The sequence below is a fragment of the Populus trichocarpa genome, chromosome 19 (genome assembly GCF_000002775.5).
Source record: "Populus trichocarpa isolate Nisqually-1 chromosome 19, P.trichocarpa_v4.1, whole genome shotgun sequence".
Lineage (NCBI taxonomy): Eukaryota > Viridiplantae > Streptophyta > Magnoliopsida > Malpighiales > Salicaceae > Populus > Populus trichocarpa.
In genome coordinates, this window is record NC_037303.2 from 12377480 (window position 1) to 12393096 (window position 15617).

General features: G+C 34.8%; 1 protein-coding gene across 1 annotated transcript; it reads left to right on the forward strand.

Annotated features, from left to right (window-relative positions):
- The first annotated feature begins 7414 nt into the window (after positions 1–7414).
- On the forward strand, positions 7415–15062 carry LOC7467426 (uncharacterized). The gene is made up of 7 exons (XM_002325522.4): positions 7415–7911; positions 8423–9220; positions 10167–10516; positions 12899–13110; positions 13725–13981; positions 14072–14250; positions 14433–15062. Exons 1-7 carry the CDS (start codon positions 7665–7667, stop codon positions 14517–14519), a joined length of 2130 nt encoding a protein of 709 aa, XP_002325558.4. The 5' UTR covers positions 7415–7664; the 3' UTR covers positions 14520–15062.
- The last annotated feature ends 555 nt before the right edge of the window (positions 15063–15617 follow it).

The following is a 15617-nucleotide window of genomic DNA, read 5'->3' on the forward strand; positions in this document are numbered from 1 at the left end:
AATAACAAGAGTGCAGCAGCAGGTACTGATCAGTCCTGAAACCACTAATATTTCCCTACAAAAACAGTCAGTTGAGGTGACATATATCTTTAAACTTTAATTTCCTCTCAGGACTGCATCAATGAAATTATAGCACAATAAAGGTCCTTTGTCCAATTTTGGAAGAATATTTGCTTAGAGCAAAGCAAGAACTAGCTCGAGAAAAGGGGCTGGGGTGGCCATTAATATGGTGTGTGAGGTCTATACATGGAGAACTATCAGAACAAAGGAAAATGATGCACAAACAGAAACGATCAGAGAAAAATCATTTGTACTGCTGATGTTCAGAATCTAACAGGCTCTATGAACATGTACCTCGTATATTAGGGCCAGGCGCAAAGTATTGCCATGATAAATGTTGTCTTGGTACTGACCATTCTTAGGATAGGAAAACAATTCAAAATAGAGAGAGATACAGGAAAGGCAGTTTAAGGTTACAGTACTGGTAACTGAATCGTGGTAGTGTTTATAATGGTGAAGTTGCCTTTTACGTACGTACAATTGCATGATAATTAGTGTGATCTCCAACAGACTTCCCAGCTCTGTTGTACTAATGCAAGATCTTAGCCACTAATGTAATGATTAAGTAAGATCCCAGATGTTAAAATTCAATGGTTCACACTTCGTAAGTTTTATGGTTAAAAGATGAAGCCATTATATTTCATGTGATCAACTAGTCTAATCAGAGCTAGTAATTTACGCCATTAATGCTACTGTTCTTTACAAAACTCTCAAGTTTAAACCTCTTTTTTGTAAACAAACAAAAGGTTTAAAAGAAAGAGATCTAGTTACAAGATTAGGAATGACAAAATTATTATAGGATTATAAATGAAAATAACCCAGCAATTTAGGTTTTTGAGTTGAGAATGATGTTCATCAATGTGCATAAGTGTATTTTTGTTATTGTGGTAATTTGATTTGTGATTAGATTATTGTGTTTTTTTTTATAATCAAGATTAATTTCAAGAGAAAGTTATCATTAGAATTTGAGTAAAACTATGATATGTATTGATTAATTAAATATTTTAAAACTATAATCATGACAAAACACGATTTCAACCATAACTCACCACAACTTAGATTTTTGAGTTGAAAATAGTGTCCATCAATGTGCATAAATGTGTTTTTGCTTTTGATTTATAGTTACGATTATTGTGTTTTTTTTATAATCAAGATTAATTTTAAGAAAAAGTTATCAATCAGATTTAGATAAAACTGTAAATTAACTAAATATTTTAAAAATTATAATTATAACAAAACACGATTTCAAACCTAGCTCACCAACTATGAATCTTTGTACATGCAGCTTAACAAAGAAGTAATTAGACTATCCAGTGCATATTTCCCCTGACGAGTCATAGCGGAGTGAGATGTTCGGTTGAAACAAGAGGTGATGATGTGGTTGGTTGAGCTCACATTATTTGCCTTCCAATTATTGAGCATGTTGTGCACTTCTCATGATTTCTCCACCAGCCATGCATGGTCGAGTAAGAGAGAGAGAGCGATAGGGCTTTTATCGAAGAGAGTTGGATTTGATGTGGATATTGAAGGACTCGTGTATGGTGAGGAGAGGCTGTTAACTTTCATATGCGAGTGAGTGAAGAAATCCCATATCAATTACTAACGAGAAGCATGAGTGTGTGTGTGTATATCTATATATATATATATATGAACAAATTATGTTTTCTGTCAATTCTGAAAATGTTGCTGAGCAGGTCCAAAGCTTTTGAGTAGTGGAAACCACCTTTATCATATGGGCATGCTAAACTTTATTGTTTTAACTAGCAAGGGCTATAGTCCTTTTAGGGTTCTTTTAGGTTGCAATTTGCCACTCATGGTTGGATGGCCCGTGTTGCTTTTTAACAATTAAGGGAGGAACAGCTTTGATTTTGCTGGATAGCTCTGGGATATTAATGAGCACAGAAGTGGGTGATTGATTAGGATTAGGACATGCAACTAATATTTTCCTTCTATTTCTTGAAAAACTTGAGCAAACTTTCTCTGCAACACAATTACAACCGTGGGGCTGGGTTTGGAGCGTGTATTCAGCTTATTAAAGAAATTAACAAGAAATTGCAGAACATACTCCCAAGTGCTGTGGTTATTTTGTTCCAGGCGCCCAGGTGCTGGAGTTTCCTGACTTTGAATGAATGCACAGGCATGGCGTGCAGTATCTGTGTGTGGTTAATAAAAACCTTGAAGGAACTGTCATGAAGATTGAAGGGTTTCTTTTTTCATCTACATGTCCACAGCAAATTCACAAGCTACATGACATTGGAAGAGTACTGCTATTCCAGGTGCATGTGACTTGATGTACAATATTAGATGGTAACATATCAAGAATGTGATCCAACACGACGATATGCATACAAAATCTGACAGATCTTTACTCATAAGAACATTGAATTGTGATGACGACAACTTCACACAAAAACTGAGCTTTTCATAGTGTACAAAACTGGATCAAGGCGCGCGCGCGAGTGGTCTTCGTGTTTGGGCTTTTATCTATGCTTGGATATCCTTGAAAAAATAAGTTCTTCGTGAAATAAGGCACTCTCTTATGTTTAGTTAATAATTATATGAGATAAATAATATAAGAGAAAATCGAGAGTAAGTGTAGAGATTTTATAAACAATCTTCTTTTCAATCAACATTTCGAAGAAGAAGTTTTCGGAGAGATTTTCCTTTTATTCCCCGATCCTTCTCCAGGATCTTCACATCACTTCTCAATTCATGTTCGAGGCTACAGCCAATTAGGACTCCGGGAAACGTTTTAAGAAACTCATAGAGATCATCATCATCATCTATGAGACCAAGACTCCTCGGATAATCCAATGTCTCACAAACAATTTCATAGCTGGGACTTCTTGTTCTCGTTGTTCGCCCTAGCTAGTAAGGAGAATAGGAGTGGCCAAATGCTTTCCAGGTATCTCGTCTCTCCCCTCAGCACTGAAATCAAATACAGAGCTTCTCTGCATGCTTCCCGTGTCTTCCTGTCCTCGTTACTCGAAGTTGTGCACTCAATCTGTGCAGTAGATTGTATTGCTCACTTCTTAGGTGAAGAATGGGAGGTGCAGTATCCTCGGGTTACATTTGATGGAAGAGCCATGGGCAGACAAGCAACATTAGGTGCAGCTGTAACAAGACCAGGCTGCAATCAGAAGTTAGTTGATTGGCCGACAAGCATAGAACTTGTTAAAAAAAGACAATCACACTCCCTTCAGGAAGTCTCGTTTTGGATTTAGCTCTATCCCAATATTGGTTCATAAACATTTTTACAAGGCTACCCACGATTATTCAATTAAGATCGATCTACAACTAACTAATCAGAACCAGCTGCATGGCATCCTTGTACTGTTAGAAGAAGAAGAAGAAGAAGAAGAAGAAGAAGAAGGATGGCTTGGTTAGACAAATGGAAAAGGAAACTAATTGAAGTAATCTACATAATTTTATGAAAAGAAGAGGAAAGCAAGAGTGATAAATTAATAATAATGAATATTATGGCTGCTACATTACTATTAAAGCTACCGTGGCTGTTATATTACGATTATTACATCAATATACTCTCATTATCCTTAAAATTTCTCCGGTAATTAAACACTCAAATTCCTTAACAAAACATTAAAAGCAACCATTGTTTGACATGAAGCTCCAATCTTTCATACAAGTACATAAATCCTAGGCTGTTTTACGTCAATCCAATTATACAAAGTTATAACAAACAATGTCAGGAGCCGAAAAATTAGAGAGAGAGCCAAGTTATGCTAAAGTGAGCAGAAAAAAAGAAAAAGATCAAGACTGAAAAATTGTAGACTGGTTGTACAGTAGAAAATTCAATACTGTATTCAATTTCTTGATGATTTATTCCGAGCAGCTCCTTTCCATCCCTTCCTCGGAAAAACTGAATCCTCCCTCTGGTCCCTTTCCATCCCCACTGTTATCTTTACTTTACAGCCATCCTCACATTCCTTAACCTCTTGTAGAGAAAGAGAGGAATACTCCACCTTTTAAGAACTAAGGGCCCTTGGTGTCTATGTCTTCTGAGCGAGACAAGTTGAGCTTAGGCATTACAGGCTCAGCTGAAAGGGGTTCTTCAAGTTGAGCCAGACCATCACGAGACAACAATTACTCAGACTTTTACTAATAAAAGCAACGGAACCCACCTCATGATCATTGACATTGTTTAAGGGATTTGATCTTCAACTGATTCTCGTGATTTCCCCCACCACTAAAGCCACAACATCATCTTCCTCAATCCTCCTGTGACTCCCTTCAACTTCCAGTATCGCGCGCTAGCATGTTCACTAATTTGCTCTGATTTTTATGAGAAGACATTCTTGCAAGTAGCACCCCCTTTGTCGGCGATATGCCCTTCCCCCTTGCTGGAAATATATTTGGTCAGACAAAATTTGTGATAAAACAAATTCAAGAGTACAAAACCTGTTAGAATATTTTTATAAAAATTTAAAATTTATTATGGAGTTGTTATAATAAAATACAACATTTTCTTAATTTATTTTAATTGCCTTTTAATTATATGTAATTATTAAACTTTATATGCAAATAACTCTCTTAATCCACTGCATTAGAGTTTTTTCTATAAAAAAAAACATGTACTCTCTCTAGAAAACAAACTGATTATACCTGTAGTTAGTCACCTAAATAATTTTGTTTAAGTTAATTTTTTTTAGTGTTTTCCATCTATTTCATCGAGCAATATCCTTTTAATCTTCATCAAAACTTAAAGGATATTTGTTTTTTTTTGTTGCTAACCTGAATATTCTTATTTTTTTTTGTAAAGGGTGAAATTATTTCTATTCGGGGTTTATAATTACTCCTCCTAACAAGTATGTTTCTTGAGAATCAAACTTGTATTTTTATATTTATAGGAATATAATAATATCTTAATAGTTAAATTAATATTTTATTGATAAATATTTATTTTCTAAATAAGTGTAGTACACTCATTTTTCTAAAAGACTATATTGTCACAAAGATAACGTAAACAACAATGACAGGTTACAAATTCTAAAGAAAACATATAAAAATAAAAACAGCAACTTGGAGCTTGCCATACAAAACAATAATGCAACATTCAAAATCCTTCTGTCAATGTTTTATGGGTCCACCAAAGCATGTTATCGAAACTTGGAGCTTGGCTCCATGATATTCATGAAAGTCTATTCATTAAAAAAAAAACATTTTAGCAAAAAAAAATAAAATTTATTAATACGGACAAGTACAATTTAATTAATTAAATTTTGGATTTGTTTTCTAAAAGTTACTAGTTCGAGTGCCACAAGTCTCAGGACCATTAGAGGTTTACATAGTCATTAATTTTAGAGTTTCGAGAAATTAATTGAAATACGTGTGAACTAATTCGAATAATCACAATTAACAAAAGAAAATAAATTTCATCAAGCTATTTATTATCACATAATAAAAAAGGATGAAAATAACAAAGCATACTTGGAAGAAATATTTTAAGTGAAAGGGTTCATTACCCAACTCTATAAAAACAACTCTATGATCTCATCAAAATTATTAGAAAAACCACATTCAAGTGGAAGAGACGAGTATGGTCCTCAATTTCAAAAAGCAAAAGCAAGACGAAGAAGTCTTCAAACATATACAGTCGGTCTCCTACGTCCTAGCCCTTAAGTGCTCAAAAAGAACATGAAAAAGTTAAATCTTTTCTAAACTCATGAACAGCTCTCTAAACATCACTAGGATTGGAGTTTTTGTCGTGATCAAGAGGGAATAATTTGTGCAATACCCACCTCTTATAAAGGGTGATAGACATGCATATAATCCTAAAAAGTGTCATCTCTTCCACATAGAAAAGAAGGAAACGACACCAAGAACTGTTGCACTTGAAAAAAGAAAAAAAAAAGGAGATTAATCGTCATGCAATACCTCCAATAATTTGAAAAAAAAAACCTCAAATCTTGAAGGGTGTAACTTAACTGGTCAAGTCTTGAATTTGTTCCGTAGAGATTATCGATCGGTTCGAGTCTCACAAATCTCAGGACCGCTGGAGACTTACATGATCGTTAACTTCAAGGCCCGTGAAATTAGTCAAGGTATGCACAAACTAACACACCTACTTAATAAAAAGAAATAAAAAAGGAAAAAAATGCCCAGCCTGAACAGAGAAGTGAAGCTGTCGGAGCACCACGCAGGACACTGCTCGAAATTAGTGTAATCCTAAGCAAGCTCTCTGCAGATGGTGGTTCTAGTCGATCGGGGAAAAGAAAGCTAGTGAAAAACAAGCATGGTCTTTAAATCATGAAATCAATGCTTAGTAGTCATGCATCCATTATGGGATTTATTTGTTCAAATGTAATATCCAATGATTGATGAGTCAATTTTGTTTTTTTTGCCTTTCAAATCCCTGAAAGAAGAGTTTAATCATAGCTTTAACTAGGGTTATTATTTCACCAAGAGTTTAATTTTTAATTTTTAATTTTTTACAAATAATAAAACTAAATTATATTTTACAAAATTGATAACCAACTTGAAGTTGGGGTATTTTTTTTAAGGTTGTAATAATTTATAAAAGTAATATAAAATAAATTATTAATCAACACTGTGAAAAAACAAAAATGAAAAAAAAAAAATCTTGATAGTCAAATTAAAAAAAATATTTTATTTTAAATAAAAAGCTCTAATTTAATCTTTTTTTTATAAAAATAATCAAATCGAAAAACAAAATACTATTCAAATAAATAGTAATCCATAAAAAAAAGGGTATGATAAAAACTTTTTTTTTAGTTTTTTTGTTAATTATTTTTTTCATTACAATTTAATCATTGCTTTCCTAAAACAGTTTTCATTTATAATCGTACTTTCCTGTTTCAACGACTACAATCAATTAAAAATGAGTTTAAAAAGGATAATTAGTAATTTCAAAACGAAATGATTGTGAGCTTTGGTAAAAGGGCTCACATACAATCTTCAAGACTAAAAGGACTAACATACAAAAACATAAAAAATACAGGGATTAAATTATAATTACTTCATTGATTCATGAGCGTTAGCGTCGACGACGGAGCCCACCGCCATGATTTTAACTTGTGTATCAAATATTATTGGCCAACAAATTCCTTGATAAGAAATGTTACCAAAGACAAGAGACAATAAACAAGTTGCTAGAAAATAAATAAAAAATGTCATTAAATTAGGGGTTTTATGCTTTATTTATTTGATTAGATTACTACTTGTGATCCAATTAATGAAAACTAAAGCATCACAAGCACTAATTACATACACTGCCCCTAAAATCTCTCTCGTCTTAAAGTTTCCTAATCGGGTATAAGGCCATTACTGTAAACTCCTTCTAGCCCCTATAAATTAAGAAATATTCTACTTTGGCCTCTATAGTCTTAATCTCCATCAACTGGCACTCCATCGCCGGTGACGCTCCACCTCTCCTCCCTCTTCTCTCCTTCATAGTTTTTTTTTTTAATAAGAATAGTAATAATCAAAACCATCAAATATCAAACACAAATCTGCAACACTACACTGTCTCACTCTCATAGATACATTTATAATTCCCAAAATCTCCTTCACTTTCTCTCGAATTGTTGTTATTTTGTGTTAGTAATTTCCAAATGTTTTGAAAAATGGCGCAGCACAGGCATTACACTAACGGCACGTCGGATCACGTATCCGTCGGGATTCGTGCGTCGTCGTCTAGCTCGCAACAGCAGAAGTCGGGTCGGGTTAGAAGATTAGGTTACCGATCCGATAAGAGTAGCCGAGGCGGGTTGTCATTGATCGGTGCGGTCATTGTGTTTTTGTGCCTTGCCCTTGTTGTTACCGTTTTAGCTTACTATTTCCTCTCCAACGAGAATACCACTAATGACAAAGGTTTGTTTTTTTTTTTTTTTTGGTTTTGTGTGGTTGCTGAGAAAGTGTGAGAAAATGAGAGAAAGTGAAATCAGAGCTTCCGTTTTGTTTTAATTCAGTTACATTTTTGTTATTTAGTTAGCAAGATGCTAGTCAGAAGAGAGAGATTTAGTGTGGTTAATCATTTTCATTTTATTTTTGTTATTAAATTTGTTTGTTTGGTTGCTGAGAAAGTGTGAAAAAATGATTGAAAGTGAAAATTGGGAAGCACAGTGAGTAATTATGCAGTAAACCGAGAGCTGGTTTTTATTTACTGTAGGTACATTGTAGTTAAAAGCGTTTAGTGGAGCCCAATTTATTTTTTTAATATCTATTAATGTTGTTTAATTAGTATTTGATCTGTAATTAGTCATAAAGATTGAAGAAAAAAGAAAGAAAGGTTGAAAACTATTTTTCGTTTTTAATTGTTATTTGGATCCTTAACAAGTGCATTTTTTTAAAGATGTAATTTTAGTAAATGTGTTTGGTGCAGGTGTAAATGATAATCATGTTGAGGATGATGAGATGAAAAATGATGATTTTCTTACAAATGTTACACGTACTGATACTATTAAAGTTCTTGGGTTTGGGCAAGGTTCGGTGGGACATGGACGGGATTCTAGGTATTGGGATACGGATGATAGGAGAAGGGATGAAGATTACAATGAGGATGATGTTGAGCATGATAGCAAGGTTCATAGGGATGGTGAATCTAGTGAGAAGGTTCATAATTTGGTGAAAGTGAAGAATTACAAGGAGAAGGCGAAGAGAGTTGAAGATAGAAAGGGGGTTGGGTTGTATAATGAAGATGGGCGCAAAGAGTTGAAGATGTATGAAATAGAGTATGAGGCTTCTTTGAAGAGCACAGGAAATTTGGGAAACAAAAGTGATATAAAAAATTTGTTACTTGATGATGAGGATAACGGGGAACAGAATGGAGCTGCTGATAGTGAGAATGACTATGACGATGGTATAGATTTTCATGATCCTCGTACGGAGGAATATGGTGGCGATTCTGAACATGACAAGGAGGAAAACTCCAGTGAAACAACAGTACATGTCAAAGATAATAGAGTGTCTTCTAGTTTTCTTGATGCTAAAACCAAGGATCAAAATAGTGCAAAGGACAACCAGGAAGATTCCTCGAGTTTGTTAGAGAAGGGTTCTTCGAATTCTCAGAGCTCGGATGATGGTAACACTGAATCTCGACATGCCGATAACATTGGTGGTCGTTCTACAAGTAAATCCCGGTCAGATTCGAAGAAAAAATCAAAGCGTCACAAATATTCTGGTAATTTTAAATTTTTATTTTTTAATGTTTGCATGCAAAGTTGTAAGTGTCATACATTGAAACCTTAATTTCAAGGGAAGTTTTAATATTGCCTTGTACATTTTGCTTCATGTACCTTATTTCTGGATTGTGATTCTAATCTTAAAAAGGGAAAGATTGATATATAAATGCTTTCTTTACATATGTTTTCCAGAATGTTTACCCCCATTTTACATGTTAACCTCCCCACTGTCTATATAATGTTATAATTGTTTTTGGAGACATGGTTTGTGATTGATAACAAGTCCAGTTCTTTGTCTATGTGCATGACCTGTTCAGGCATGTCTGTGCCCTTCTTCTGGTGCTCCATGGGCCAGGCAATAGGTAATACAGAATGGGCCTCAGCACAATTTTTGAAAGTGTTCATAAATTATTCATCAAAACCGACTTTTGACATGTTAGCTTGAATATATGTGCACAATATATGTTCTTCTATGTGTGTGTTTTTCCTACTGTTTATTTATTTGTTTTGCATATGAAGCCCACTGATGATTGATTGGACCAATATCAAGAGCGAAATCCAATTAGAAAGTCAAGAACCGCAAAAAAGTGGTATCTTGAGATCAGATTCCAATATAGGAAATTTCTTTTCTTTTCTTTTTCTCTTTTTGTTACAAAAACCTTAACTATGCTCTTTGATTGACTAAAGCCAGGTGGTTTAATGAACCTGTGCTGTCTAAGCCCTTTGTTGATTGGACTGTCTGATGGATTTTTTCATTTGTCTTTGCTTGAATGACAATTTGGACTAGTTTTGATTGGAACAATTTTGAAGCAAATGGTAAAGGATATCAAATTTAAGGTTGCAGTGACTGGTTTATGGTTTGAACATTTTAAACATCTGGTTCTGCGTAGAGGACTAGTGAATATTTCCTTTTCTTACTTGACATGTCTTGCTTGAATTATTCAGGTTGTGGGATGAAATTTCTAAATTCCACTACAAGGCTTGTGGAGCCTTTTGAAAGTAGGAAGTTTGCAAGATTTTCCTTGCAGTATACTGAAATTGAGGAGAAGCCTGAGGGACAAGAGCAATGGGAGCCCAGATTTGCTGGGCATCAGAGCTTGCATGAACGGGAAGAATCTTTTTTGGCACATGATCAAAAAATAAACTGTGGTTTTGTCAAAGGTCCTGAAGGATCTTCAAGTACAGGATTTGATTTGGCAGAAGATGATGCGAGTTATATAAGTAGATGCCATATTGCTGTGATCTCTTGCATCTTTGGGAATTCAGATCGTTTAAGATCACCAGTACATAAAATGGTATGGGGCTTTTATAATAGTTAAGTTATATGGAAATATTTTGGTGCATCTCTGATTCCAAATCAGTTTCTGCATTTTCATCTGTTTTTGGTGCATCTCTGATCCCAAATCAGTTTCTGCGTTATCATCTGTTAAGTTTGCTATTGGGGAATATATTGACATTGATAATTGATGTGTATCGGAGCTCAAATGTTTTCTACCTTTTAAACCTCACTCTTTCGGTCTCCCTGTTTACCATGGAATGAATGTGGATGAATATTCAACTAAGATCCCCCCCTTCTTTCCTGTTCTGATGAACTGTGGCTTGGAGGAAAGCTATTGTGGTTGAAATTTATCAAAGAGAGGTAGACTTTAGTTTATGTTTTAAATGTGAAAGACTTATCTCTGGTGGATCATGCATATGATTAGTTACCCTACAGCTCACGAGATATGTTTTTTTCTATGCTTTTGTAAATAACTTGCTGGCTTCATGACGTGCTGTTGTTGAAGGGAAAGCAGGTCAGGGTTAGATAGCAGTTTGTTTCTGCCTTTTTTTGGGTTATCTGGTTGGAGCATTTGATTCTATCTATTGTGTTTATAGAATAATCTTCCCAATTTACTGAAGGTAAAACCCAACATTTTCCTCATTTTATTCTGTTTCTCATTTGGAGTTTCCTGATATATTGAAGCTTTGTTATGATGTATATGGTATATTTCTGCCTGCAAGTTTGTGTCAAGTTTCCTTGGTGTTTCTTTGTACACTGCAGCACCTAAAATTCTATGCAGCTTTTTGTTTGTTGTTTCCTGGATTTTTTCTTATCTCCCATCAAGCATTTTATACATGTGAACCTTTATATAATTTCTATATTTATTGAATATGATATGGATGATGGGTATCTATTAGGACGTTATATTCTTTGGATTTCTAAGCAACATCCTATCCTATGTGCTGTGCTGATTTAGGACAACTTGTTTGTTTCCACGAAGGAATTATTTCTTATAGTGCTATTTTACGTGATGTAAGAAGGGTAGAAAGTTAGGTGATTAAAAAGGGCAAGTGGATCGCAATACTTGGTGATTTGGGATGGCGTGATGTCAAGCAAGGTATAAATGATTTGAGGTGTGGTCTAGCGCAGATGTAGTACCTGCTAATAGTAATTACTAACTATATCTGCTAGGATTTTGTTATATGTTAGGATTAATTGGTGTAAACTTTATTCAGGGTGTTGAAATTAGGATCCTTGAGGTATGGAGGAAATATATATATAATGAATCTCCTCGAAACTGATGGTAGATGATCTTCAAACCAAGAGTTCCTAGAACTTCCCATAAGGTGCCATTGATACAAAACCTGAGGTTAGACTTGCATCCTGCAATCTTAAAGATCTCGTCAACTAAAATCATCTCAACTCCCAAATGTCTCAATCCAAGCTTGTTCAGGTGGTTAAGATTATTGATCTCATCCATTCAATTTTGCTTTGGTCTTAAGTTTCTGCAACCTGTTGTGATGGTAAATTACTTTTGACTACTTTAGCAATGCCATTGTTGGTTTATCTCTCCACTCTCTTTCTCAGTACTTCTGGTTCTTCCTTGAAAATACCCCAGTAGCTTTGGCATTGGATGCAATCAGACCTTTTCACATAATTCTTGCTTAATTTACCCCCTGCATTGACAGCTTAGCCTTCCCACAGATGCACTCATTTCTTACCCAATTATTATTATTATGTATTTATTTATTTTATCTGCTTATTTTCACCCATCCATTTTAACTTCCTCACTTGATGAACCTGCTCCTTTATTGCTCAATACACAACTCTATAATCTCGAGTCAGCCAAATTTCAGTTTTATGAAATTGAATTGTTTTTAGATATCTCAAATTCACAACCCCATTGACAGCTTCAGAGATTGAAATTCTGTAAAATAACATTTATTCTCAAGATAGAGCATTAGAAGCTTATACATTTATAGACTTCTTATACCCTTATCCTATGTGAACTTTGGCTTGTAATGTGAATTTAAGACCCTTAGGACCAGGTAACCGCTTGGGATCACATAATATGAATAAAAACATGAGTGGTTCAGATTATAATAATCTTGTACCTCTTAGTGGTCTCTTGTGGATAAAATTAGAAATTTACTAAAATTGTAATCAGCGCTGGAAGAGTCCCCAAATGTCGAGTTTAGAGCTGAATTTGGAAATTCTTGAATATTCAATCTTGCTCTTGATGAACCTCTTAGGTCACACATCACCTTCTATGCACCTTTTCCTCTACTCTGACGAGCTCGCAAAGTCGAATCATCATGGGTGATACTTTCTATCAGCTGGACACCAATTTCATCACTAACTTGTGATGTGTGTTGTGGAATCCTATTCTGATCATAAATTCTCATCCCTCTTTCAGGTCACTCGTTTATCAAGGAAAAATGTCTGCTTTGTAATGTTCATGGATGAGGTTACTTTCCAAACGCTTTCTTCAGAAGGCCACATTGCAGATACAGCTGGTTTTATAGGTTTGTGGAAGATTGTGGTGGTGAAGAATCTACCATATAATGATATGCGAAGAGTGGGTAAAGTGCCAAAATTGTTGCCACACAGGCTTTTCCCTTCTGCAAGGTGAGAATTAAAATTGAACTGTTGGTTATGTACTGCAGTTAATTTTTAAATGCCCTGTGATTGCTGTTTTGTGCTGTGGAGTCTGTGTGGAGTGAATTTGATGTCTGAACATTAAGGGAAAGAAGAAGAAGAACATAGAACTTGGAGTAGTGCTATACTGGGTCCTTTAAAAAACGAGCTACAATTTGTGAGAAACTGATTGCTCATTTGATCACAAACTAAAGTTATGCTGGATCCCTTCTCATGGGGATTAACCTTAGTAGATATGATGGAGGGGTTTATAGTTAAATGGTCTTGAGTTTTGTATCAGACCATTTATTTATTTATAAATCATATAAATTGTATTGAGAAGCCCAAGCTGACAAAAATAGCAGCGAGCTAGAAGATACACAAGGCCATTCATTTTGGTGATCTAACTTGTTATTTAAATGGTTCACACCACAAAACTGTCCAGGATGCTCATAGATTTTGGTTCATCATTTAGGTGACCTCTGCTTAAATAGTTGTGACATTGGAAGGAACATATGAACTAATAATTTTCTTACTTGGTGGGAATTATTTCAAAACAAGATCTGACAATTGTGTCAAATATTCTGCCTATAAATATTTTCCAGGTATTCAATTTGGTTGGATAGCAAGTTACGTCTTCAAGTTGATCCTCTTCTGGTTCTTGAGTACTTTTTGTGGAGAAAAGGTTATGAATTTGCCATTTCTAAACACTATGATCGGCATTGTGTATGGGAAGAGGTTGCTCAAAATAAGAGACTGAACAAGTATAATCACACTGTCATAGACCAGCAATTTGCTTCTTACCAGACTGATGGGCTGAAAAGATTCAATGTCTCTGATCCAAACAAGCTCCTTCCCAGTAGTAATATTCTCTCACAGTTTTCAGGTTATACAATTCTCTGCTGAACTTTTGCTGTTTTTAGTTTGAGAAGACGTTTTGTACTGCTTACAGATGTGCCTGAAGGGTCTTTAATTGTGAGAGCGCACACTCCAATGTCAAACCTATTTTCCTGTCTCTGGTTCAATGAGGTTGATCGCTTTACTCCTCGTGATCAGCTGAGTTTTGCTTTTACGTACCAGAAATTGAGAAGGATGAATCCTGGCAAACCATTTTATCTTAATATGTTCAAGGTGAAGAAGCGTAACTTTTTCTCTGATTTATCTCGACTAAAGTGAATGAAGTCTGTAATAGCAGCAAATGTTCCAAATAAAACTAGTTGTCAAAAGTTGATTTTCTCCACATCCCCAACTATTAACAGTTGTAAAGAAATCTAGAAACTACAGTTTGTATCATGATTTTTTCTATGTTGCAGGATTGTGAGAGAAGGGCCATAGCGAAGTTATTTCGTCACAAGTCGGAGGAGAAGCGAAGTACTCCTCGTCAAGAAGCAGCAGAATGAAACACATTCAAGTTATCTTTTCATCGGATGACTCTGTCTGTACATTATTTTTTGCTACACCCAGTCCACCAAGTTTGAGAGCCTGACAGTGGTATGCGTCCTTCTAATGCCCCAATATATTACAGTAAAAGTGATGGTTGTGGACCATTTTGTCCTGGATCTGCAATTAAGATGTGAGGAAAGTCCAAAGCAGAAGAAAAGTTTTATTGGCGAGATTTGTTGGGATGAGGTAATATTGCTGCTGTCTCTCTCTGACATGAATTAAATACCTGTGGAAAAGAAATTTGTGATCTACCATGTCTTATTGTACCGATTCAATTCACCATTTATTGCTTCATCTCTAGGCCATTAATGTCACAGTGCCTTATGCACTATTGCTTCCACTAGAACTACACTTTATCTTTTATTGTCTTATAAAAACTATTTGATTTTCCCTACATTATTGGGTATCAAAATTGGCTGTTGTTCGTAACAATTTTTTTATGTATAATGAGGTTTGTACGATATAATGTTCTTTTATTGAAATTGCAGTTTGAGAACTCATTTACTAATTCTGCATTCCTTGCCCAAAATGTGAATCATGCTTGAATTACTGCTTCGATTCTCCACTGTTATTACTGTTTTTGTTTTCCTTTTTTTTTTTTTTTATTACGAAGAGACTAGAAGTTCTTGCAGGGAAGGATTGAATCCATAATTATTGTAGAAAACATGCATTTATTGCATTACTTCCAACAGAACTTTTGTCCAAGAAGAATGCCCCATGCTATTAATTGTTAGTGTTGATCAAGTTATGAGGAAACAGTCTATCTGGTTGGGAATTATGATTTATGAATGTCTTGAATTTTTGATGTACAAGTTAGATTGAATTTTGCTAAGCTAACTATGATTGAATTATTCATGCATTATTATTCCCTAGACTTTGGTTAACAGTGCCTACTCAGTAGCTGAAGTAATTGTTGAATATGTATTTGATTTTTTTTGTTCAGTATAGTGAGTGTTCTTTGAATCTTGATGTTTCTAATGATTTAACTTGAACAATTTCCCTATCTGGACTGATGAATTTGTTAAAATCAAACTCCATACTCCCATTCAAGATAA

Coding starts and splice junctions, on each gene's coding strand:
- LOC7467426 (XM_002325522.4), top strand. CDS start 7,665: ATGGCGCAGCACAGGCATTACACTAACGGCACGTCGGATCACGTATCC. Junction 9,221..10,166: donor AAAGCGTCACAAATATTCTG/GTAATTTTAAAT, acceptor TGAATTATTCAG/GTTGTGGGATGAAATTTCTA. Junction 14,251..14,432: donor TTTATCTTAATATGTTCAAG/GTGAAGAAGCGT, acceptor TCTATGTTGCAG/GATTGTGAGAGAAGGGCCAT.